The 22,403-nt window shown below is 59.4% G+C and overlaps 3 protein-coding genes across 3 annotated transcripts in view; 1 reads left to right on the forward strand and 2 right to left on the reverse strand.

Annotated features, from left to right (window-relative positions):
- SPTBN5 (spectrin beta, non-erythrocytic 5) overlaps positions 1–3,588 on the forward strand; it is a 41,024-nt gene extending 37,436 nt beyond the window's left edge. The window contains 5 exon segments of the mRNA XM_060293468.1: positions 207–383; positions 553–653; positions 782–836; positions 1,730–1,816; positions 2,121–3,588. Of these exon segments, the coding sequence (XP_060149451.1) occupies positions 207–383; positions 553–653; positions 782–836; positions 1,730–1,816; positions 2,121–2,237 (537 nt within the window). The 3' untranslated portion in view covers positions 2,238–3,588.
- Positions 3,481–14,067, reverse strand: PLA2G4B (phospholipase A2 group IVB). The gene is made up of 20 exons (XM_030843015.2): positions 13,950–14,067; positions 13,012–13,084; positions 12,579–12,715; positions 12,358–12,489; positions 11,980–12,020; positions 11,754–11,796; positions 11,434–11,488; positions 10,980–11,110; positions 10,634–10,717; positions 10,292–10,329; positions 9,346–9,481; positions 8,672–8,808; positions 8,195–8,417; positions 7,958–8,075; positions 7,546–7,683; positions 7,276–7,380; positions 6,951–7,130; positions 6,434–6,600; positions 5,680–5,866; positions 3,481–5,567 (listed from the first exon to the last, which is right to left on the reverse strand). Exons 1-20 carry the CDS (start codon positions 13,956–13,958, stop codon positions 5,356–5,358), a joined length of 2,346 nt encoding a protein of 781 aa, XP_030698875.2. The 5' UTR covers positions 13,959–14,067; the 3' UTR covers positions 3,481–5,355.
- Positions 14,068–15,445: 1,378 nt separating this feature from the next.
- On the reverse strand, positions 15,446–22,307 carry JMJD7 (jumonji domain containing 7). Its single transcript, XM_030843018.2, has 8 exons — positions 22,197–22,307; positions 17,666–17,819; positions 17,335–17,588; positions 16,941–16,997; positions 16,363–16,458; positions 16,060–16,136; positions 15,677–15,836; positions 15,446–15,585 (listed from the first exon to the last, which is right to left on the reverse strand). Exons 1-8 carry the CDS (start codon positions 22,258–22,260, stop codon positions 15,497–15,499), a joined length of 951 nt encoding a protein of 316 aa, XP_030698878.1. The 5' UTR covers positions 22,261–22,307; the 3' UTR covers positions 15,446–15,496.
- Positions 22,308–22,403: the final 96 nt, after the last annotated feature.

Raw genomic sequence — 22,403 nt, forward strand, 5'->3', positions numbered from 1 at the left:
ATGGGTCTTGGGCTGAGCTGGGCACACAGCCAGGTTACCCAAGGCCTCGGAACCCTGAGCAGGAGCAGGGGGCGGAGAGAGGGGGGCAGAGACGGGGAGGGTCCAGGCCTCACGGTCTTCCCTCGACACCTCTGCTGGGTGCTCCAGCCCTGCCCCACCCCGTGGCTCTGCCTAAGCATCTCACCCCCAGTGCCCCGTCCCCGCAGATGACAGAGTGCCTGCAGGAGCTGGACGGTTGGCCGCGGGCACTCAGGGAGGCCTGGGCCCTGCACTGGGAGCGCTGTGAGGGGAGGTGGCGTCTGCAGAAGCTGCAGCAGTGGCTGGACCGGGCCGAGGCCTGGCTGGCGTGCCGGGAGGACCTCCTGCTGGACCCCAACTGCAGGGTGAGCCGAGGCCCTGCCCCTTAGCTGGCTGCACCGTCTGGCAGCTACAGCCAAGGGCAGATCCTGCTGCTCCCCTGCACCCTGGGCCCCCGGCCAGGTTGCAGAGGGTGAGGGAATGGCTCTCTGCACCCCCGAGGGCTGGGCCGCACCCTGGCTTGCTTCTCCCCAGCGCTCGGTGTCAGATGTGGAGTGGCTGCTCCACAGACACCAGGACTTAGAAAAGCTGCTGGCTGCCCAGGAGAAGTTTGCTTACTGCAGAGGAAGGCAGGGGTGAGCGGAGGTTGAAATGAGGGTGCACTGGGAGATAGGGGCCTGGGGGCCCATGGGGGTGGGCGGTCCTGGTCTCAGCCCGAGAGTCAGGCTCTCTCCAGGCGCTGAGCCCACATCTGACCCTTCAGGAAAGCCCTATTCTTTCCCTTGCTGGCTGTCACGTCCTGTTGCCCACATCTCCAGGTAGGCTAGGGCGCCGTGTGCACTGGGATGAGGGAAGTCTCCTGAGCTGGAGCAGGAAAAGATGAAGAACAGTGAGGACACGGGGGCTCTCTGGGTGGGGGGCACGTGGGGAGGAGAGGCTGGGGCATGGAGCCCCCCAGAGCCCTGGCCTGGCTCCCCTCCCGAAGGTGGAACAGAAGCCACAGGTGAAGGAGCTGAAAGCTGGGAGAGGTGGCAGCGGGCTGACCTCCCTCCAGCAGAGCCCTTGGGAAGCTGGTGGCCCAGAGCACAGCTGACCGAGACAGCACAGCTGCAGCCACGTGTCCCCGTCGGGCCTCGCATACCCTTTGCCACCACTGTCTCCCTGGAGAGCGCGGCAGGGACCGTCGGGGTAGGGAGCCCACACCCCGAGCCAGCACTTCAGTACCAGGGACCAGGGGGGTCACCAGGGATGAGGAGGTTGGGGAGGGTTAGATGCCTCGCCCACCTTCCAGAGGTGGGCCCCATCTTGCATTTTCAGGATGCAAAGCGTGCCCCTGCCATGGAGACTTTTGGAGCTTATGTAGGAGCTCCTGCCTGGGAGGAGCCAGGGAAGTGCCCGGAAACTGCTTCCACAGCAGCTGCCCTCCACAGAGCCACTTGAGGGCTGAGGGCAGCGGGGCCTGGCGGGCTCGAGTTGTGGTGCCCACCGCGGCAACTGGACAGTCTGGCTCCCCGGGGCCACTTCACAGCTTCTGTCCTCGCCCAAGTGGGGGTGTGCCCCTCATCTTCCTCTTCCTGGGTTCCCTGGAAGTTTACCCCCGGCTCCCTCTTCCCCGTGGGCACCTTGGTCCAGTCCAGTCCTTTCCCTGGGAGCCTCTGGAGACACACAGGCTTTGGCGAGGCTGGTGCAGCCTCACGCCTTCTCTCCACAGCCCGGCATGAGCCCCAGGGACGGCTGCCCTGGGGCCTCGGGGGGCAGCTGCCCGAGCCTGCTCCAGGACGAGCGGATGGCAGCCAAGGTACTGGGCAGGGGGTGGGCGGGCAGAGGACAAAGAAGGACCCACAGGGAAGAGCAGAGACAGTCGTGGTAAACTCTACCGCTCGTTTCTCCTCAGAACGCGGCTTCCACAGCCACCCTTGACCTCGCAGAAGCCCAGCGTGAGAGACCAAGGGATCACCAAGATGGAAAACACACTTTCTCCTTAAGGTGAGGGCCATGTCGGGGGAGAGACACGCTGACTTGACAGGCACAGCCCCCCAAGGGCAGCTGAGGGGACTGGAGGCAGCTGGGCTCATGACTGGGCCGCAGGCTGCCTGCGGTAGAGACCGTTTGCAGCACCATCTGAAGGGCAGGCTGAGAGCTGGCATGGAGCCCCGAGCAGCGCGGCAGGCAGGCTCCAGGGGAAGCCTGGGGAACGGGGCAGGCGCGAGGGGCATTGATTCCCTGGGCCCCAAGCTGCTGGCACTGGATGCGTCCTTGGAAGTTTCACATCTACTATCTCTGTGCCTGAGAGGTAAGTGGGAGTTTTTTTCTCAATTTAAGGCCCCGAGAGGGTAAGCAACTTGCCAGAGATCACATAGCTAATTAGTAGAAGCGGAGCCAGGCTTGATGCCCTGACAGCCTCCTGGTTCTGTTCACCCACTTTGGAGTCTGACTCCCCTGAGCCTTTCCCTCAAGGATCTTCATGGGCTTCCCCATGCTCTGCTCTGCTAGTGAGGCCTTTTCTAACCTTGTAGTCTTCAAACAGCTCTGAACGCACCTCCCTTGGGGTGTCTTATAGACAGTGGCCAAGCCCAGCTCTACTGCTAGGAGGAATACACAGAAAGCACCCCTTAGACCAGAAATCTTTCATCATTGTGGTCTGACAGGCTCCGTGTGGAGAGAGCGTTTAGGGGCCCCACCTGGGAGTCCCTCTGGGTTCCTGGCTCTGTTCCTTACACTGTGTCTGTTCCTCTGGGATCTCCCTGAGGCTGTCCTTCCAGAATCCCAAAGGGACCTGAGTTTCTCCAGACTAAGCCTCCCTGAGCCCATCGGCATTGTCTTCCAGGAGGCCGGATGCACTGGGGGAACCTGCCCCCGAGTGCTGGGCCTGGGCTGCCTCTCAGCGTGGGTAAGGCTTGGTGTGTGCAGAGTGGCCAGAAGCAGGTGCCTCTTAGACCGTTCGGGCCGCTATAACAAAGATACCACAGACTGGGTAGGACTTGAACAACAGACACTTACTTCTCACAGTTCTGGAGACTAGGAAGTCACCTCAAGGCCCCTCCTCTTAATACCATCAGCTCGGGGGTAGGATTTCAAGCCATGGCAAGGAGGAAGGAGCAGGCATGGAGTCTGCTGCTGCAGATGGCCAACTCCCGGGCCAGGCTGACCGCTGTTCTTCCTTGGCTCTGCAGCCCCCAGTCTGAGCCCAGAGCTCCGAGCCAGACCCTTGGGCTTCCCGGCTGAGCGCTCTGCTGAGAGGGTGCTCGGCCCAGCCGGTAGGGCACCTGGGTGTGTGGGCGGGAGTCCTGAGCCCCCATGACTGGCACAGACGCTGCCCTCTTAGGCCCAAGGAAGGTCCTGGAACTCAAACTACACTGCTCAGGTGTGGGGCCACCCCCACCCTGTCACGGTCTCAGCAGTGACGACAGAGTCCAGACCTGAGGCTCCCTTTCCCCCCCAGGTTCCCCGGCTGCCCCCACCCTCCTCGCCGAGGGAGACACGACTGCGCCGACAGCCACCCTTGGCCCGTGGGCTCCCGTAGAGGAAACTGCACGAGGCTCCCGCCGGCTGTCTTGCTCAGGCCAGACCCACGGTGAGTGTACCCGGCTTCCCTTTGCACACACCAGGAAGCCTCCCGGGTGCCCACACACTCTCCCCCTCCTTACTCTCCTGTCCTTCCTCTCCAAGATGCAGCACTGTTTGCAAGGCAGCCAGACCCCTCCTGCACCCTTGCTCCTGTCCCCACTCTCTGTCTCCATCCTCCCAGCTTTTCCACAGTCCAAGGACTAGGTCCCTGCTCCAGGGGGGAAGGGGAGGAGCCTTACTATCCCAGAGAGCCCGGAAGTCAGGATGTCACCCAGACACACACCCGTAGACCCCAAGACCCACACAGAGGTTCACACACAGAACAGACCTACACACAGCCTTGTGCCTGAGGACTCACATCACAGCAGGGGTGGCAGCCAGTCGTGGTGTCTGGTGTAATTATCCACTCCCGCAGGACCTACAGCTTCCAATTTATGATTCAGATGATGTGCTGCTGAGTCAACAGGCCTTATCCAGGACATGGTGGCTTCTAAGGTCATCAGAGCAGCCATTTCTTCTGCTCTGTGCCTCCAGCCACATGCCCAGGGAACAGAGGTAGTGAGGTGCATCATGGGAACCAGTCATCTCCCATGCCCCCCACACATCATGGTCCCTCCTGCAGCTACCTCCCAGTAGCCACACCCCACATCAATGTTAGGAGGAGGTGTAGAGGCCTGGGGCACCAGTGCTTGGAGAAGATTCTCAGGAAGCTAGGCCCTAAATTCACTCCACCTCCCTGTTCTCCCAACAGGTCTGGGCCCTGAAGCGAACCTGCAGGTGGCACCAAACCTCAGGGCTACAAGCGAGGACACCCTCAAGGGGACCAGGAGACCCAGCTATCAGACCCTTGGGACCAACATCTGGAATAGACGGTTAGGAGACAGGCCCCACCAAGGTCCGAGCTTGCTGAAGTCACGCCGTTAGCACCGGTCTGTCTTTGGCGCATCTGATCCCAGGTCTGGCCCACCCCTATCAATCAATCAGTCATGGGACAGGAAGCAGCCCTTTGCCTGAGTCCCTGGGTGAGGAAGACAGGGGTGCTGGCTGTCACTGCCTGCAAGTCACCTGGGCAGGGCCAGGGCTGCAGCAGCAAGACCCACCCCACAGGCTAAACTGGCCACCTCTCTGCTTGGAGAGAGTGGGCCGGAGTGGAGTAGACACTGCCATGAGCTCACAGCCTGCTCTTCAGGGGAAGCCCAAGCTGACTTGCCAGCTCTATAAGGTGCCTGGGGAGAGGTTTTGTTTCCTAAACCAGTCCTTGCCCTGGGTAACCAAGAGGTGGGATGACCTGTCCCTTCTCGGAAGCAATGACAGCAATCTCCGTAATGCCTCACGTTTGTACGGGCCTCTGTAATACGTAAAACGCTCTACTTTCACTCTGTACAGCTACTCAAGGTAGCAAGGAAGGGAAAGGACACGCAGGTCACGGGGTTTTGGGTGCGTACACAAATCTGGCCCAGACTGCCCCACTTACCCCCGCTGCCACGTCATGGAGACGAGGCCCCAGCCCCTGTTTAAAACCCTCAACCTACCCCAGGGTGTCCATGGCAGGGGTGCTGGTGGCTTCAGTGCCACGTCTGGGTGGTGCTGGGCACCTTTGTGAGCCCCTCAGAGGGCTGGCGACCACAACTGGGCCGTCCAAACTGCCAGAGGCTCTGAACTTGGGGATGATGGTCTCCACCCCAACTCAACTGGAGCAGCAAGGCGGCCAAGAAGGGAGCCTGAAAAAGTCAGAGGCCGTGGGGCTGGGGCGTGGCATCCTCCCGCGCATCACTCGGCCCGGCGCTGCCTGCGCCGCCGCACGGCCTCACGCAGGGCCTCCAGCAGCTGCTCCTGGTTGTTGCAGATGTTGTAATGCGTCAGGCGGAGCAGCTTGTCCATGTCCTCCCGGCTGTAAGTCACCTTCATGTAGTGGTAGGGGGAGTCGGATGAAGACAGGTTCACCTCCCCGGCCTCCTGCGCCTCGGCCGTCCGCCGGACCCCTGTGGAGAGAGTGCAGGCTGGCCATGGGAGGCAACCTCACTGGGGATGGAGGGCGGGTTTGGGGTCACCTGGGTGGAGGATAGAGGAGGGCTCCAGAGGATGGTGGCTCACCTGGGGCTGAGTACTCCCGGAAAGAGGCGTTGACCAGCGGGAAGTGCAGCACAGCAGGGGCGTCAGGGTGGGCAGGGTCCGAGAAGAGGTGGCACTCCCGGGGCTGGCACTGCTCCTCGGGGCTGGGTGAGATGGACGGGAATGGGATGCCCTGCTCCTGGCAGAACCGATCCAGGATCTGCAGCTGCTGCAGGGTGGGCAGAAGAGGCATCAGCGGGATGGGCCCATGGGCTCCCAGTGTCCTCCACGCTGGACTGACTGAACGTGGAGGTCTGCTAAGATGCGGGACTGAGCGCCCAGATGCCAAGCCAGACGCTAGTGGACCCAACAGGCCAGGCTTGGTCAATGTTCTAAACCTGGCAGCCCTTCTATGGCAGCCCCTTTGGTGTCAACGGAGCCGGGCTGCTAACAACTCCCAGGTCCTGCAACTGGGAGACAAAATCCTTCCCGGGACCAGCACAGAAACTCAAAGCAAGGAGTCCTAGGGGTTCAGGACCAAACAGGGTGCAGGTACGTTTAAAATAAAATACATTTTAAAACACTGCCAGCTTCCCATCACGCCAACTTCCTGAGCAGAGTAAGTGCCCCTGGGGGAGAGTTCACAGAATCCACAGCCTTTCATTCACAGCGTCGCTATCACGGCCCCTGAGTGTTTCCTGAGCACTCCAAAGCGGATCTCTCCAGAGTCAGGAATGTCGGGCCAGCTGAGGCCAGGCCTGGCATTGCCCCCCCCCCAAGCCTGCCCGATGCCCACCTGAAAGGCTCCATGGAGGTTGTAATCCAGCGACAGGATGAGGTCCACGTCCCGTGTGGGCCGCAGGAGGGGTGGGCAGCTGGTGTTGACTAAGTAGCCAACATCCAACAGGCAAAGGAAGGGTTCTGCAGGTGTCAGCTGGCTGGGGAGGCCATCCAGTTTGGTGGCTGGAAAGGTGGGCGGGGGGAACCGGGTGGAGAGCAGCTGTCACGGGTGCTAAAGGCACCAGCCCTCCAGCCTAATGCCAGCTCCTTGCTGCTTCAGAAGGAGGCTCTGCCATCCGGCTCCTGCCCTCTCCTGCCAAAGCAGCACCTCAACTCCCAAGGCTCCACAGATGGGCCCTGACCCCAACGTAAGGAGAGGAAAAGGGGCTCCCGCTCCAAGCCAGGCAGAGAACTGAACTCAAACGAATTGGGGCCCAGGGATTGGACAGTGCAGATGTCTGGACCAGGGACCCAAGGCTCAGGTGGCCATGGGAAGAGTTTGGGGAGCTGGGAGCCGGGGAGAAAAGCAATACCTTTCCAGGCAGAGAAGTGAGGATGCTGGAAATAGTCCTTGTGGAAAGAGAGGCCACGGAGGAAATTGTGGGTGGCCTGGGCAAGTGGACGCCGTGTCAGAAGGTCAGTGAAGAACTCAGCTATCCTGCTGGCCACTGTGGGAGGCTCTTGTATATTCAGAAGGGGGACCTGCTCCTTGTCTGCAGTCAAGGACGGGGGAAACAGGGACCCTTTATTCCAGCCTCTGTGGACTCACAATGGAGGAGAGAGCCACCCCACGCTCCCCAAGTACAGCCCCACTGGCTGCCTCTCCCATCCTTCCCGGGGAAGAGCCCGGGCGCCTACCCAGGCTGGCCTGAGCCTGTGCCCAGCGGTCCCAGAACTGGCTGGGCTCGGAGGACCAATACAAGCTGTCCTGGAGGCTGGCTGCGTACACGTTGCTCCAGATGCCTGAGGAGGAGATCCGAGTGGGAGACAGTCCCCCACCTCACCACACCCAGACCCTTCCCCACAGCCCATCTGGGACCAGGAAACGTCTCAGTGACGGAGCTGGGACAGTCGAGCCCACCACCGCGCCCAGGCCCCTAGCTTCTCCCACCTCCCAGACCCGCTCACCTTCCAGGAAGCAGATGCGGGACTCAGGAAGCCGCTTTATCAGGCGCCCCATGAAGAACTCGGAGCCGAAGAGCTCAGAGGGGATGAAGGCGCCGTACTTGGGAAAGCCGACCTCGTAGGGGGAGAACTCACACCACTCTGTGAAGAGCCACACAGCCTCACCACGGGGCCCCGCGTCGGGCAGCCTCGTGACCAGGAGGCTCAGCCTTGCTGCTGGCGCCCTGAGCGTGGGACCCACGGCCCTTGCCCCCATCCCAAAGCCTGAGTGACTCGGATAGGATGACAGGCTCTGGAAAGCACGGGACCTGGCCCAGAAAAGGGGGTGTGTTAACACCCACCTTCACACACAGGCCTGGCTACCCGTCACCCCAACAACTGTGAGAGCGCAGGTCACGGTTCTGGAGCTACTCACCCCCAAATTCAAAAGTAGTCAGGTTCCGTTCTTTGGTGTTGAGAGCACAGTAGATGGGCAGAGGGTTCTGGCCACGGCTCAGGGCCTCCCGCTGGTCTGAGAGTTTGTGGTCGTGAGGCTGAGGGAAGGTAGGGTGAGAAAGCCAGGGCTTCTTGGCGCCTTTCCCAGCCCCTGTGGCCCAGGGCCGCTCCCCATCTCTGGACCTCGCCCTGGCTTTGGCTGCCCCCCTCCCCACACCTCGTCATGCAACAGCGCCTCGTTGATGAGGGCCCACAGGGTGGTGAAGCAGGGCGGGTGGCCCAGGTGTGCACGCTCAGCCAGCTCCTGCTGGTACCGCCACAGCTGGCTGGGGGCCACCACGCCCAGCTTGCTCTTGGTCACCTGCGTCTTCAGTGACTCGATGGGCCCTGCCAGGTCCTTCTGAGACCACTCTGGGTCCTCATAGAGGTTGGCCAAAGCCCTGGGAAAAGCCAAAGCCAGGGGGATTGTCACTCAAGGACCCCCATCACATGCCTTGGGCTCTCTCTTCTGCTAGGACAATGGCCCAAAAGACACCTTCCAGCGTCCCCTTGAGCACCTTTCTCCCTGGCACGTGCATTCTCCCACCCCTTCCAGTTTGGTCAGAGAGGCCGGTGGAGTCTGAGAGAGCCTTACCACCACACCCTCCTATCACAGCCCAACTAGCCCCTCCCAGGCTCCTACACTCAAACTCACCAGGTGGAGCCCGAGGCCCCTGTGATGTAGGAGATGCAGTCCAAGAGGCCCAGCTCCTTCAGGCCCGCCAGCTGCCCATACAGGGAAGTCATGGCCCGGGTCCCACCACCAGTGGCCGCAACAGCTACCACTGGGATCTGGAAGAGAGAACAGCCAGGCTTGGAGAGGCCTTAGGGAAGGGGAAGGCCAAGCCACAGGTGGAAGAGGTAGCAAGCCAAGTGCCCACTCAGCTCACCCACAGCTAAGGCTAGTCAAGATCTGATCAGGGCTCTTGGGACCAGTTCTAGTCAGGTCTGCTGAGGAAGGTCTAGTCGGAAGTAGCCTTGCAAGGGTCAGGCTTGTCTGGTTTTTCAGAACTCCAAGAGAAATGGACAAGTTCCAAGCCTCATCTCCTCACCTCTAGCCCCTAAGAAGTCTGGGGATTGCTTTCTTGAAGCCCCAGGGCCACCTCTCTCCCTCTTTCTAGGAGAGGTGGAATCCCTAGGAGATGCCCCAGGCCTCACGCACCGCTCTGCATCTGACGTGATCAAGCTCCTGACAACAGCAAGGGAGAGGGAAGCAGAGCAGGGTCCAAGGCTGGCTCGGCACCAGTTCTAGTCTGGTTAGGGCACAACCAGTCCTAGCATCCAGCACTGAACCCGAGGACGCCCCCCAGTCCAGCCCAGTCCCCAGACCTCATCCTCCTGCAGGTCTCCATCCAGCTGCAGGGCCTGCTTCAGGGCCTTGGCCACCACCTGCTTCCTCCTGCTCAGGAAGGCCCGCTCCTCGGCACAGGGCCCGCAGTCCAGCCGCACTGCCAGCTCTCTCGGTCTGGGTGGGAAAGAAGGGACCGTGAGGCAGCTCCTGGCCTCATCGGAGAAAGAGAAGGGGACCAGCCTGCCTGCCCCGGGAAGCCAGCCGCCACCCTTCTCTCCTCTCCTCTCCCCAACCCTCGCCCCAGCTCCTGTGTCCCCATTGACGTGTGATGTGTGGACGTGAGGGGGAGAAGGTGAACCCAGACCCTGGCGGGGACACACTTGGGGAAGCAGCACAGCGGATTCACAGGACCAGGAAAGCGGTGACTGAAGAGGCTCCAGGGGGGACCCAACGCCATCGATCCACTTCCTCCTCTCAGCCTCCCTCCCTCACTCACCCAAAAATGACTCTAAAGGGGACAGGAATGGTGCTCCCGCCTCTTCATGGTGCGGAGCTAGCCCCCCAGGCATGTGCAGGGCCAGTGTAGGCGGCTCCTCCCATCTCCTGAGGGTTAACTGAGGCCCCGAAGGGGCGCGACTGCACTCCTCTTGGTTTCCTTGCCCCCTCTGTGCCTCTAACCACTGTTCCACCTTCCATCTGCTTTTCCAGCCAAACATTTATCAAGGGCCTCCCAAGTGCCAGGCACTGGGCTAGACACACACCCCTCTGACTTGAAGCAGGAATGCATGTAAAAAGTTAACAGGAAGAGCCTTCATCTGCCAAGGCTCCAGCACCTCAGGCCCCACCCTGGGAGCAAACCCCTGAGCATCTCAGGATTCACGGTGGCCGAGCCTGCTAGGGGCCGCCCCATGCCTGCTCATTCCTCCAGGCTGAGTGCCCGCTGCTGTCCCCCGTGACCTTTCCCAGTGCCAGCCGGCCTCTCACCCTTCTTCTTTTTTCAGCTCCACCTTCATCAGGGGCTCCTGAAAACCATGAAGCCTCCAGTCACAAAGATGGGACACCCCGTTTCCTTCAATCCAGCCTAAGCCACGTCCCATGACAGACCCATGCTCCCTTGGGCCCCAGCCACCTCCACAGGGGCCAGGCCTCAGGCCTGAAGACAGGGATGCTCAGAGGACCCCTCTCCCCAGAGCCTGGCCTGGCATTTGTCCACGGCCTGGCCCAAGGACAGAAGCCGCTAGAGAAGCAGGCCAGCCCTTCAAGGCCTGGGGCCTGGGCCCACCCCACCCGTGCACATCTGGCTTTCTTCCTCTGGGTGACCAGTACCTGGGATGTAGGGAAGACACGTCTCACCACCTGGTCAGAGGGCAGTGCCCTCAGAGGCACCTTTAGCTGCTCTTGGGGCTCATCCTGCAGGAAGGATGAAGAGGACCTAAGAATCTCCACCCTTCCATTCCAGCAAAGCCTCACCAATTGCCCCAGGAGTGACAGAGAAGTAGCCGGAAGGGGGACAGGAGGCTGAGGTCAACCCCACACTTCCCAGGATGCCTGACACTGCCAGGGAGTGATGGGGAGGGGGCTCGGGGTGAGCAGAGGAACAGGCTGGCAGGAGGTGCCAAGGGAAGCAGGGTGGAGGGCTCTGTGGGCCTCAGCGCCCGGGACGTCCCAGTACCTGCAGGTGAACACTCAGCTCCTGCTCCCAGCAGGCCGGCCAATGGAAGTTGAAGGAGCCGGCGCCCACGGAGGCCTCCTGCGGACCCTCACAGGACCCAGGAACCACGAGCTGAACTCTGCCCTCCGACCCTGGAAAGAGGAACCAGGGCAGAGAGGCTCGGAATGGGATCTCAGCCCACAGAGGCCCCTGTCTTGCCTAAGGGGCCTGGGGGACGGGGCACCTCCCCCACCACTGAGATGGAGGTCTGGCTCAGACCTAGGCTGGGAGATGGGGTCCCACCACAGCCCCTCTGAGGACTAAAGGGAAAAGCCCCAGCATGGATTCATCCCCTCACTCCTGCTCCTGGCTGAGAGCTGGGGGCAGCTAGTGCAAGGTTCCCTCCAGGGTCCCCTTAGAAAGGGGAAGACAAGGGCTGAGAGACGGCAGCTATCCCAGTGGTTCGGGGACTCACCCTGCTGGCCCCCAGCCTTCTCCAGTCGAACACACAAGCAGGAGAGCTCCCGGGCCTAGGTCATTAAGAAAGCCCCTCAGACTCGAGCCCCTCCCCTGCTGGAGATGCCACCCTCCCGACACCCTGGTTCTTGCTCCTCAGCACCTTTTTACCTTGGCCCTGAGTCACCAAACATTTGCTTGGGGTTGTAGCCTCTGGAACTAAAATCCCAGCCGCTCCCACCCCCAGCAACAGCGCTACCCGACCCCCGTGGTGGGCCCAAGCTTCAGGCCCAGGGAGAAGGGTGAGCACAGGGCACGAGGGAGGGGTTCCAGACTCACCACCAGGATGCCATTACTGACGAGGCGCTCAGCACAGTCGGTCCTGGAAAGAGCCCCCAGTGACCCTTACCGAGAATCCAGGTTCCCATCCCCCAAGGAGGTCTGGGCTTTCCTCCTCCACCCCTGATGCCTCCCAGAGAAGGGTGTCAGCTCTGGGTGCGCTGGGCTCTCTCCTTCCCAGAAGGAATCACTCCCACCCGGGGAAGTGCCCCATGGCCCGACTTACAGATTCTGCAGCCGAAATTCAACTTCCAGCTGCTCCTTGCCCTGTAGAGAGAAAGAAGCAAGCTAGAAACAGTGAGGAGTACATGTGTGTGTAGGCCCCAACCCAGACACCTGGGCAGCTGCGGTCCCAGTGGTGAGGAGAGCCACTGTCCACCTTCCCTGGACTGCTCCAAGAAAGCTGCCCTTGGCTCAGGGGACAAGACAGAGGGTCGGGGACAGGACCGCTCTTTGGTGGACAGTAGCTCCTCGCTGACAGAGGCCTCTGGGATGCCAGGGAAGCCTGGACCACTCACTGGAGAAGAAAGCCATGTACCTGACCACCCTCCAAAGCATCCCCTCCCCACAGCTGAAGCCCTCCGCTGCCTGCACACAGCCTTGCCTGAGGGTTCAGTGAGAAGCTCTCACGCCGGGACTCCCCAGCCCGCAAAGTCCCCACGTCAAACAGCACCAACAACAGAGGGTCATCCTTGGTCAGAAGGTCCTGGTCAAAGACTTTGAACTGCACGATGTTCTGAAAGGGGAACAGAGTAAGGGAGCTGCAGGAAGAAGGGGTGGGACAGGGGTGGGTCAGGGAGCAGGGCCAGGCTGATGCCTGCCCACCTTGAGCTGGGTGTGGATTCGGAAATGAAAGCTCTGATTCCAGACGGGGTTTCTGCTGTTCTTGACCACGCGCGTCTGGAGCTGGTGGCTGGAGGCCGAGGGCAGCCACAGAGTCACGTAGCAGTCAGAGGGGGTCACTGTGGGAAGGAAGAAGGAGCGCCTGGTGCTGGCCAAGAGCCCTTCCCAGCCCAGCTGCCCAGAGCCCACGTCCTTCCATCACAGGCAGCCCCAGGAGACCTAGAGACCCAGGGAATGGGGTTGGGTCGGGAGGCAGGAGGTGCAGGCCTGACCTCGATGTTCCATCCACTACCTCCTCTCAGCACCCTCTCTGGGACCCGCCGCACGCCCAGCCCTACTTGCATCTCTTCCCACTGTCCTGCCCCACTCTGAAGCCAGCTGCAGAACCACTGCCCTCTCTGGGCCCAGCACTCACATAGGTCCTTGGAGGGCAGGTCACGGGCCTGCAGGACATGAATGGTGAGCAAGCAGGTCCCAGGCACCTTTGCCTGCAGAGGAGAGAGAGAGAAACAGGCTTACTACAGGCTGATGGGCCCAAAGGGGAGGCTGGGGTGACACCTTGAGGCCTAGTCCTGAACCAAAAGGACCAGCCCTGCCCAGCCACAGGCCTGTCCTCCACCCACCAGAGTCCTGAGCCTAAAGGCGGCTGTAGTATCTCCTGATGACGCCTGCCTACACTTACACAACATGCTGCACCGGTTCTGGTCCAAGGGCTTCACGTAGATTAACTCGATTTAATCATACAACCACCCTATGCATGAGAACTACTTATTATGACCAACCCCACAAGGAAACAGAGGCACAGAAAGGCTAAGTAGTTGCTTGCCCAAGACCCAGGGCCAGGATTGGAGCAGGCTAGCTCGACTTGTGCTCTCCACTCCCACACCTACCTGCTTCCTTACTCTTTCCACCCCACAACCCTGGCTGCCCTTTACTAAGCAGTCTTGAGGCTGGTCTTGGGTGGCAGAGGGGACCCCTGGGCAGCAAAGGGGGTGTGGATAGAAGGGCCCTGATGGAACGGAGTCCAGGGGCAAAGCTGGAAAAGCTCACCCATCATGCCCTAAGCAACTGAGAAAGAACACAGGAGTGGCCACTTCCTCTGGAGCCCCAGGACGGCAGCTGGGAGCCTGAGTTCTCAGGGCCCAAATCCATGGTGCCAGGGAGCTCTGCCTAGAGCCCATTTCTAGGGCAGGAAAAACACAGAATGATCCTGCTTCCCAAGACCCTGCCTTTTCCCTGGCTTCTGCTCCCTGGCCCTGTCCAAGGCCGGCAAACAGCTGGAGAAGCCCATAGCTCCCTCAAGAAACAGCATTAACCAGACCCCGCAGGGACCAGTGCCCTAGCAGGTCTTACCAGAGCCATGAGGCAGAGAGTCCTTGGGAGGAAGGAATGGCGGGCAGCACCTGCAGGACTGAGGACTGTCAGCTTTCTCACCGAGAGCCAGGGATGTCCCAGGAGGCCTCGAGCTCCTCCCTGGTTCCTGCCCACCGCTTCAGCTCCACCCAAGCCCCACACCCAATCCTGGACCAGCCGCCCGTCCAGGAGATGAGACACCTTAAGCCCACACAGAGCCAATGACACCCTCGTGATGAGGGCTCAGCACCCCCACAGACCCATCCTCTCCAGCCACCGCCCGCTGGGCCCCACAGCCCTGCTCTCCCTGCCTGGACCTCGAAGAGGGGCCCCCAGGAGAGCTTGCCGTCAGCGGCTGAGCAAGAGGCCGCGGGGGTCTGGCTGGGGTTGCGGTTGAAGGGGCTGCTGAGGTCTGGAAGGCAGGGAGTGGGCCCCAGAGTGGCAGCAAACCCGCAAGCCGCGTCCCCAGCCCCAGGGCCTTCCACAGCCTCCTGGTGCCAATGTGACAGAACCGCCCGGTCTTCACTGAAGTGCTTGGCCAACCTGAGGGGAGCGCCCCGGGCCCCAGCGTGAGCCGGCAGGGCTGTGGCTTGTTCTGTGAAACAGCCCTTCAAAGCCACGTGCCGGGCTGCCTCCACCTTGGAGCTGGGTGCTGGGTGGCAGCCAGGGAAGGGGGCTCTTCCATCCCCAGCGCCAGGTTGGGGCAAGGGGGCGGGGTGGGGGACAGCGAGTGCAGAGACCCACGAGGGACAGGGGTTTCTGTCCCCTCCTATCTGTGTCTGCTGTGAGGGAAACAAGGGCAACCCTTAGGGAACAAGACCCCACCAGCTGCCGTGGAGCTGAAGGTGGAGAGCAAACAAGGCCAGAGCGAAGCTAGCGAGAGCTTTACAAGCTCTCCGTCAACGAGCTCCGTGCCACATAGTGACAACAGGGCTGAGGTCGGCCTGCTTGCCCCAGAGAGGCTGTGACAGCGGCCGGGGACAGAGGTCTCGGCTGCAGAGATCTCCTCAGGCCCCGGCCTGGACCCAGCCCTCACCCCCAAGCAGGGTCACCCTGAAATGTTTACCTGAACCTTCCAGCCCTCACCAGACCACAGAAGGCAACCATGAGGGAGCCTTAGCACATACGTGAATCATAGCCGCCTTTTATTGAACGCTTCCTCTGCGCCAGACCAGTGCCATCCTTACAGATACCAGCCCCAACACGCCATGAAGTAGGAACGATCGTTATCTGTTTTACAGACAGCACACTGAGGCTGTGAGGCAGTAACTTGCCCAAGGTCACGGCGCTGGTGAGAGGGTGCCGCACCTGAACCCCACTCCTCTTCCAGAACAGGCTGCTACCTCACCTGTGCGCCAGCTGCCTGGGAGACCACACCCAGACCTGCCTGGCGCCTCCTGGTCCTCCCGATCCTCTGAAGCTGACCCTAAGCCCAGCTGGGCCAGCAGCCAGCACCTCTGACTCCAGATTGCCTCTCGAGGTGACTGGCTCAGGAGGGGCACGGCCTTTTCCGTAAGTCGTCCTTGGCGATGTTCACCAGGGCTCGGTCAGTTGAGGCCTGAGGCCTTAGTGAGGGAGTCAAGCAGCTGGAAGTAACTGTACTTGAGGTCATACTCCATGTCGTACCAGAAATTCACTGTGGAGAGAATGGAGACCGGAGCACGAGGGTCCCCCTTCTAATCTAAGCTTCCCCACACACCCCCCCGGTGAGCTGGGCAGCCCCTCACCGGCCATGCAGCCATGGGACTGCTGGACGTGGTGGAACCACAGGGCGGGCAGATAGAGCATCTCGCCAGTCTGCACGGTGCAGTGAAGGGCCTGGGCCTGACTGTAACTGGGGTACTCGGCCAGATCTGGAGCCAAGGGGTCCAGTGGGATCCAAGGCACCTGGGAACACAGCAGATTCCAGGGAGTAGGCCCAAAGCCCCCAGGCCCTCCAGCTCTGTCCCTGGAGGTAAACACCATGGGCCCTGCCCTGCTTGGCACCGGGAGGCCCAGATGTAGGGATTCTCCAGAGCAAAGCACCACCTCCCCATCTCTTTTGTGCCTGTTCCTCAGAGCCCAGGTTCCTTGCCTCCCCGCTCCCGGGGCCCAGGAACAAAGCAGACACCTTCTCCATGGCCTCTTCATCCACCATCTTGAATGAGCCCTCTTCGGTTAGCTGGTAGGTTGCCGGTGTGTACAGCTCTGAAGCCAGAGGGAGAAAGCTATGGGCACCCTCAAAGGGCCTGGAGCTTGCCCACCACTCCCACTTGTTCCCTGGGTGCAGGGGCAAGAGGGCCAGGAGTCCTAGTGCAGCGGAGACGCTGTGTCCACACCTCAGGCCTGGGGTCCAGCCCGCCCAGGGCTACCCACTGCCCTCCCTCTACTTTGGGCCACCTGCTCCCCGGCCCCTCCAGGCTGCATCCCCTACCATAGGGGATGAAGGGCCGGTCGCTGGGTGGATGCAGCAGGAAGTGTTTCTCTCCCGAGACCACACAGTAGAGGTTCTCATAGTGGTCCTTATGCACTGCCGACACAGAGGGCCCAGTGGGCAGGGTTAGGAGGGGGCAGACACTCGCACTTGGGGCCCTGCACCCCAAGACAGCTTACAGTGTGACAGAAGAGCAGACAAAGTCAGAGGAGGCTCGGGGGATGCCAAGGAGAGGAGTCTGGCAGGCATTCAGGCATCTCAGATCTCTGCCTGCCAGGGACTTGACACCAGGAGGGGAATTCACACAAACAGGGTTCTTCTGAGTCTACCCCTGACTTAGCTGGCCTTCAGTGCTTTCTAGGGACCTACAAGAAACAGGGTCCCCCGCGTCCAGTGCCGCGGGCACCTTCGCCCACCTGAGCTGCTGGGGAAGGCCCTCTGTTATGCCTGAGCCCCAGAATCCCAGGAGAAATCTTAGAGATCAATCAGTCCGACTTCCCTGCAGGCCAGCCTTCCACTCTCCGCCTTGCCTTCGCTCCCCACAACCTCCTCCCCACCTTTGTATTCCCGACACCTACATGATGTCACTGCAGCTGCCTCCCCCAGCCAGAAGTTCACAGCATCAGGCATCTTTCCTGTGGGTCAGAGGAAAGAGGGCGAGTTAGGAGAGGCCAGGCTGGGAACTACCACCACACAGTGATGCTGGGCCAGGACCTGGGCGGGGAGCAGAGGGGCCCCAGGAGAACGGCAGGGAGAAGGGGCAGAGGTGGATGAGCATGGCGAGGGGCCTCTGTCTCCTGGAGAAGGAAGGGCAGCCATCTTCAGTAGTTCATCGAAATGAAGTCAAGGCCGAGGGAGCTGACCCCGTGGGGCCAGGAGTGTGGGCCGTCGTCAGCAAGGGGAGAGGTGCAGCAAGCGGGGCTGGCTCCCACCTTCCCACTTCTTCCCTGCCCGGGCCCCACCTCCACTCACCCAGCGCCTCAGAGGCCCAGGGCACGTGGGGCTCCAGATCAGGCAACAGCTGGGGCAGCTCGGTGAGGAGGTTGGAGCACTGCTTCTGCACGTAGAGGACCCCGGGGTGTTGTGCTCGGCCCTCCAGCACGTCCAGCACACAGCTCAGGGGCAGGCGGCGCTCGGCAGGCATCACAAACCGGTCCCCTCGCACGGCATCCGCGTAACCATCTGGGGTCACCGCCACACTCACCTCCGCGGAGCCCGCCGTGGCTCTAGAGGAATGGACACTCAGTCCAAGCCCAGACGCCCCAAGGCACCGCCCACACTCTGCACCCAGGGCAGCCCCCACCTGAGGTAGGGGAGGGACCACTTCTGGAGGGCTGGCCAGTGCTGCAGGGCATTTCGGATGATGCAGGGCCTGTTGGGGCAGACCCAGTCACGGTAGAAGTGGAGTGGACCCGGGGGCTTGTCCAGGTAGGGCACAGCAGGAGGCACGCTGAGCTCTGAGAAAAAGAGGCAGGGGAAGGGGGTTGAGGCCAACAGTACCCAGTTGCTGCCCCACGGCCTGCATAAGAGATGCCCTCTCTGGGCAGTTCACTGTGTCACCAGGCAATGCCTATAGGTGACCAAGGGACCCTGGACAACCAGGAATAGAAGAATGAGGAGGGAAATTAAAAGGAGAAAGTGTGAAACACCCATAAACACACCAGGATGGGCCCTAAGAGTCCACAGGGCCACGGGCTGCTGCTCAGCACACAACCCAAACCCTCCAGGGGGCCACATCCGGCCCTGCACAGTGAACCCCTGGCTTTCCTACTCTGGAGTGGCCAACCTCCTGGCATCCATTAGGAAAGGCAGCCATGGAGGCAGTGTCGGGAGCTCCAGAATGAGTAGAGCTGAGGCCCCAAGGCCAACGCTTGTAATGGGTGGGCCAAGGTTCTGAAGAGCACCTAAAATGTGCTGAGGACTTGGCTGGGCCATCGTGGAGGTATTAAGGGATGATTTGAGCATCATCTCAAGAAGCTTACAACCTAACTGGAGAGACAGGCTGCCACACAAAACCATCGGAAGAAAAGTAAGGGCTGAACTGTCTTCTGGTCTTACCGAACAGCATCACCATCCTCAGACACCCAGGGCTGCCATGTGTATTTGGGCAGATCGTGTGGTGCGCCACCTGTGCAGAGGTCAATAGTGGCCCTGTGTCACCCTTAACAAAAATCTCTTCTTATTTACTTATTTATTCATTTATATTTGGCTGCGTTGGGTCTTCGTTGCTACGCTCGGGCTTTCTCTAGTTGCAGTGAGTGGGAACTACTCTTTGTTGCGGTGCGCAGGCTTCTCATCCTGGTGGCTTCTCTTGTTGCAGGACACGGGCTCTAGGGCGCGGGCTTCAGTAGTTGTGGCTTGCGGGCTCAGTAGCGCAGGCTCAGTAGTTGTGGTGCATGGGCTTAGCTGCTCTGAGGCATGTGGGATCTTCCTGGACCAGGGCTCAAAGCCGTGTCCCCTGCATTGGCAGGCGGATTCTTAACCACTGCACCACCAGGGAAGCCCCCAAAATCTCTCCTTTTCAACTCTTTCTTCTCATTCCTGGTATCCTACTGATTACCTCTAAGTCCTGTTGATTCTACCACCTATGTCTCTCAAGCCACACACACCCCTTTCCTCTGCTGGTAACCACATTCAAAGTTAGCTCATTTGGGTCCTCAAATGTCACTTTGATGAGGCTTCCCTCTCTGGCCACCCTTTTTAATATTGTAACCTGCCCCCAACAATCTTTATACCCCTTCCCTTCTTATTTTTATCATTTCTCATTATCTAACACTATATATTTTACTTATTCCATTTGTTTATCGATCTCTCTTGCTAGAATGTATGCTCCATGAGGGCAGGGATGCTTCCTAGTCACTGATGTACCCCCCCCAGGACCTAGCACACAGTAGGTGCTCAGTAAATATTTGCTTAATGGTTGAATATAAGTCTCCAAAATCTCCTGGCTGGATGATTGCTGCAGTGAACTAACTGGTTTCCTTGGCTTAATTCCACTCCTTCTCAAAGCATCCCCCACCCTGGCCCAGTCATCTTCCTAAAATACAATCTCATCTTGTCACACCTCTAGTAAAAAGTCCTTTGACGGCTTACCACTGCTCCTTACAAAATACAGTCAGCCTTGGCACACACATTCAAGACACTCCCGTGATGAGGCCCAACCTACTTTTCCAGGCTGGTTTCCTCCTGTCTGGTGCCTGCCCGTCAGCACACACTCTACTCAGGTGGTGCCAAACGTTGTTCCTGCTGCTCACTCACACTGGAATGCCTTCCTCCTGGCTTTTATACAGGGCATCGGCTTTGCTGTGTTATTTTCATCCTTGCGGTCTAGCCTGAATGTCTTGGTCCCCAGTGGGTGGTTACTACATCCTATCCCAACAGCCACTACACTCATTTCCACCTCCGAGGTCACGCTCTCTCTCATGACCGCGTCTCCACGCCGGTCATCTGGGCCTTGCCATCAGCTGGAAAGTGAAATGTCTTTAGATCAAAAATTGAAACTGAGTGGGAAGACCCTGGTGGTCCCCGGAAAACTGAAAAGGAAGTATGCTTCCTTCACTGGCTCAAGAGGCAAGATGGAACGTGCCAGGTAGATAAGGGAGCGAGGGCGAGGAACCTGCCAAAGGGCCTTCCCAGTCATGCCAGCCCATCTAAGCAGTCACCTGGTGGGGCTCAATAAATCTCCCTGTTATTCTTACTAGGAGTCTTAAAATAAGTGGACACTGCCTTTTGTTTTTTTTTTTTTTTTAACCCTTTGTACTTTCTGTAATTACTTCAGTTTTACTTTTTCACCGTTTAATAGATTTCCTTTAGAGAATGGCCACTATTCCCTCCTGGGGCTTCCAAGTGAGAATTTCAAAAAGGATCCAAACAATTCCTCTGGTCCGACAATTCTTCTGCTAGGAATTTAACCAACAAAAACACACATGTGCACAAAGGCTCTGCTCCAGGCACACCAGCCTCCTCACTGATCCCTGAACACACCCGGCACACTGCCACCATAGGGCATCTGACCCACGTGCCCTCTCCTGGAAAGCTCTTGTCTCTCAGAGGTCTGCTCGGCTCCCCTGCTCCCCTCCTTCTTCAAGCCAGTGCTCAGATCTCACCTTATCGAAGAGGCCTACCCTGACCTTCTCATTTCAACTTGTAACCTGCCCTCCACCCCACATCCCGAGCCTCCTCATTCTGCTTTACTTTTTTACCCCAGAGCACTTATCTTCTAACCCAATTTTTTCTACTATGTAATTTACTCATTTAGTGTGCCTATGGTTAATTGCCTCCTCACTTAGAATGTAAGCTCTACAAGGGTAGAGATTTGTTTTCTTTGCTGATGTATCCTAAACATACTGAATGGAGCCTGGCACACTGAAGAGCTTACTAAGTATTAGTTAAACATTCGTTTAAAGTATTGGTTGCAGTATTGAAAACAATAGACTGGAAATGGCCTAAATGCCTACCAATAGTGGGCTGATTAAATAAATTACAGCATTAGTACACAGCAGAGGTGGAAAAGACTGAAAAAGACTGAAGTACAGTGATATGGAACGATTTTCAAGATACACAGTACAGAAGAGTGCGCTTAACAAGCTACCATTTGCATAAAAAGGGAGATATAACAGTCATAGGTTTGTGTGTAGATATTAACAGAGTATTTCTGGAAGGATGCATACTGGAGCCTGGAATGGTAGGGAAGCTTACTTTACATTGTGTTGAGTCTGCTGGGGTTTTATTTTTTTTTATTTATTTTTTTTTTTTGCGGTATGCGGGCCTCTCACTGCTGTGGCCTCTCCCGTTGCGGAGCAACAGGCTCTGGACGCGCAGGCTCAGCGGCCATGGCTCACGGGCCCAGCCGCTCCGCGGCATGTGGGATCTTCCCGGACCGGGCACGAACCCACGTCCCCTGCATCGGCAGGCGGACTCTAAACCACCGCGCCACCAGGGAAGCCCGGAGTCTGCTGTTTTTTAAACCATGTGCCCATGTCACTATTCAGTGATAAGATACTGCTTAAAAATATAAAGAAAAAAAGGAAGAGAATAAGAGAGAAAAATAAAAACCAAGCAGGGGGGCTTCCCTAGTGGCGCAGTGGTTGACAGTCTGCCTGCCGATGCAGGGGACACGGGTTCGCGCCCCGGTCCAGGAGGATCCCACATGCCGCGGAGCGGCTGGGCCCGTGAGCCATGGCCGCTGAGCCTGCGCTTCCGGAGCCTGTGCTCCTCAACGGGCGAGGCCACAACAGTGAGAGGCCCGCGTAGCGCAAAAAAAAAAAAAAAAAAAAAAAACCAAGCAGGGAAAGAGCCAGGGATCTCCAGTACAGCTGCCTCCAGTTCTCCCAAAGCTCTGCAGTGCTCGCAGCTTGGAGGAGTCTTTTCCTGAAGGAAGCGATCCAGCAGGGGTTCAGAGAGGGAGAAACCTTAAAGATTTCACAACAGGGAAGGGTGGGAAGGGCAACAACAGAATGCCCCAAGTATTCGGTGCCGGCTGACGGTGGGAAACACAGAACGCCACCAGAGTAAAGACTGGGCCGGGTCTTGGGAATAATGTGAAGAGTCACCCCAAGAAGCCACGAAAGTGCGGGAACACGGAAGGAGGGGAGCTGAGGGCCCACCCAGGGGGCTGGGGAACGGGGCTGCGACACGCGCGATCAGAGAGGGGCCGGCCACCAGTCACGTGCACGAGGTTCCGCACCCCTTGAGGAAAAGAAATACGGTGCACTCTGGTGCCAGTAGCCCGGGAAGAACAGGGCGCACCCGGATCCGCGACCCGGTTCTCGGCAAGCCCAGGGCCCCTCCCGCATCTCGTAGTTGCTCTGCGGTCGACGAGCCACCCCACTCACCCCTTGCCGCAGCCGGGAACTCCCGTAACTCCCTTCTCACAGCGTCCAAAACCGCGTCCGCCATGATGACGCCGCCACCGCCCCTCCCTCCCTCTCTCCTTAAGACCTCGCCCCGGGCCCGAGGCCCCGCCCTTCCCTGCGGCCTCAAGCCCGGGCTCCCAGCCCTCCCCCACGCCTCGTCCTCCCCCACACTGCAGCTGAAGTCCG

Source organism: Globicephala melas, chromosome 2 (genome assembly GCF_963455315.2).
Source record: "Globicephala melas chromosome 2, mGloMel1.2, whole genome shotgun sequence".
Lineage (NCBI taxonomy): Eukaryota > Metazoa > Chordata > Mammalia > Artiodactyla > Delphinidae > Globicephala > Globicephala melas.

Bases quoted from the DNA above. Each gene is read 5' to 3' on its own strand.
- JMJD7 (XM_030843018.2), bottom strand. From the start codon at position 22,260: ATGGCGGACGCGGTTTTGGACGCTGTGAGAAGGGAGTTACGGGAGTTC. The intron at 16,459-16,940 runs GTAGGTGTCGGG...CTGTGTCGGCAG, and splicing joins GGCAGCTGCAGTGACATCAT to TGCATAAGGACCACTATGAG. The intron at 15,586-15,676 runs GTGAGGGGCTGC...TTCTCTCCACAG, and splicing joins GTCCCATGGCTGCATGGCCG to TGAATTTCTGGTACGACATG.
- PLA2G4B (XM_030843015.2), bottom strand. The intron at 6,601-6,950 runs GTATTGCTTTTC...CCACCTTTCCAG, and splicing joins TCACTTCTCTGCCTGGAAAG to CCACCAAACTGGATGGCCTC. The intron at 5,568-5,679 runs GTGAGCCACCAT...CTCTCTCCACAG, and splicing joins CCGGGAGTACTCAGCCCCAG to GGGTCCGGCGGACGGCCGAG.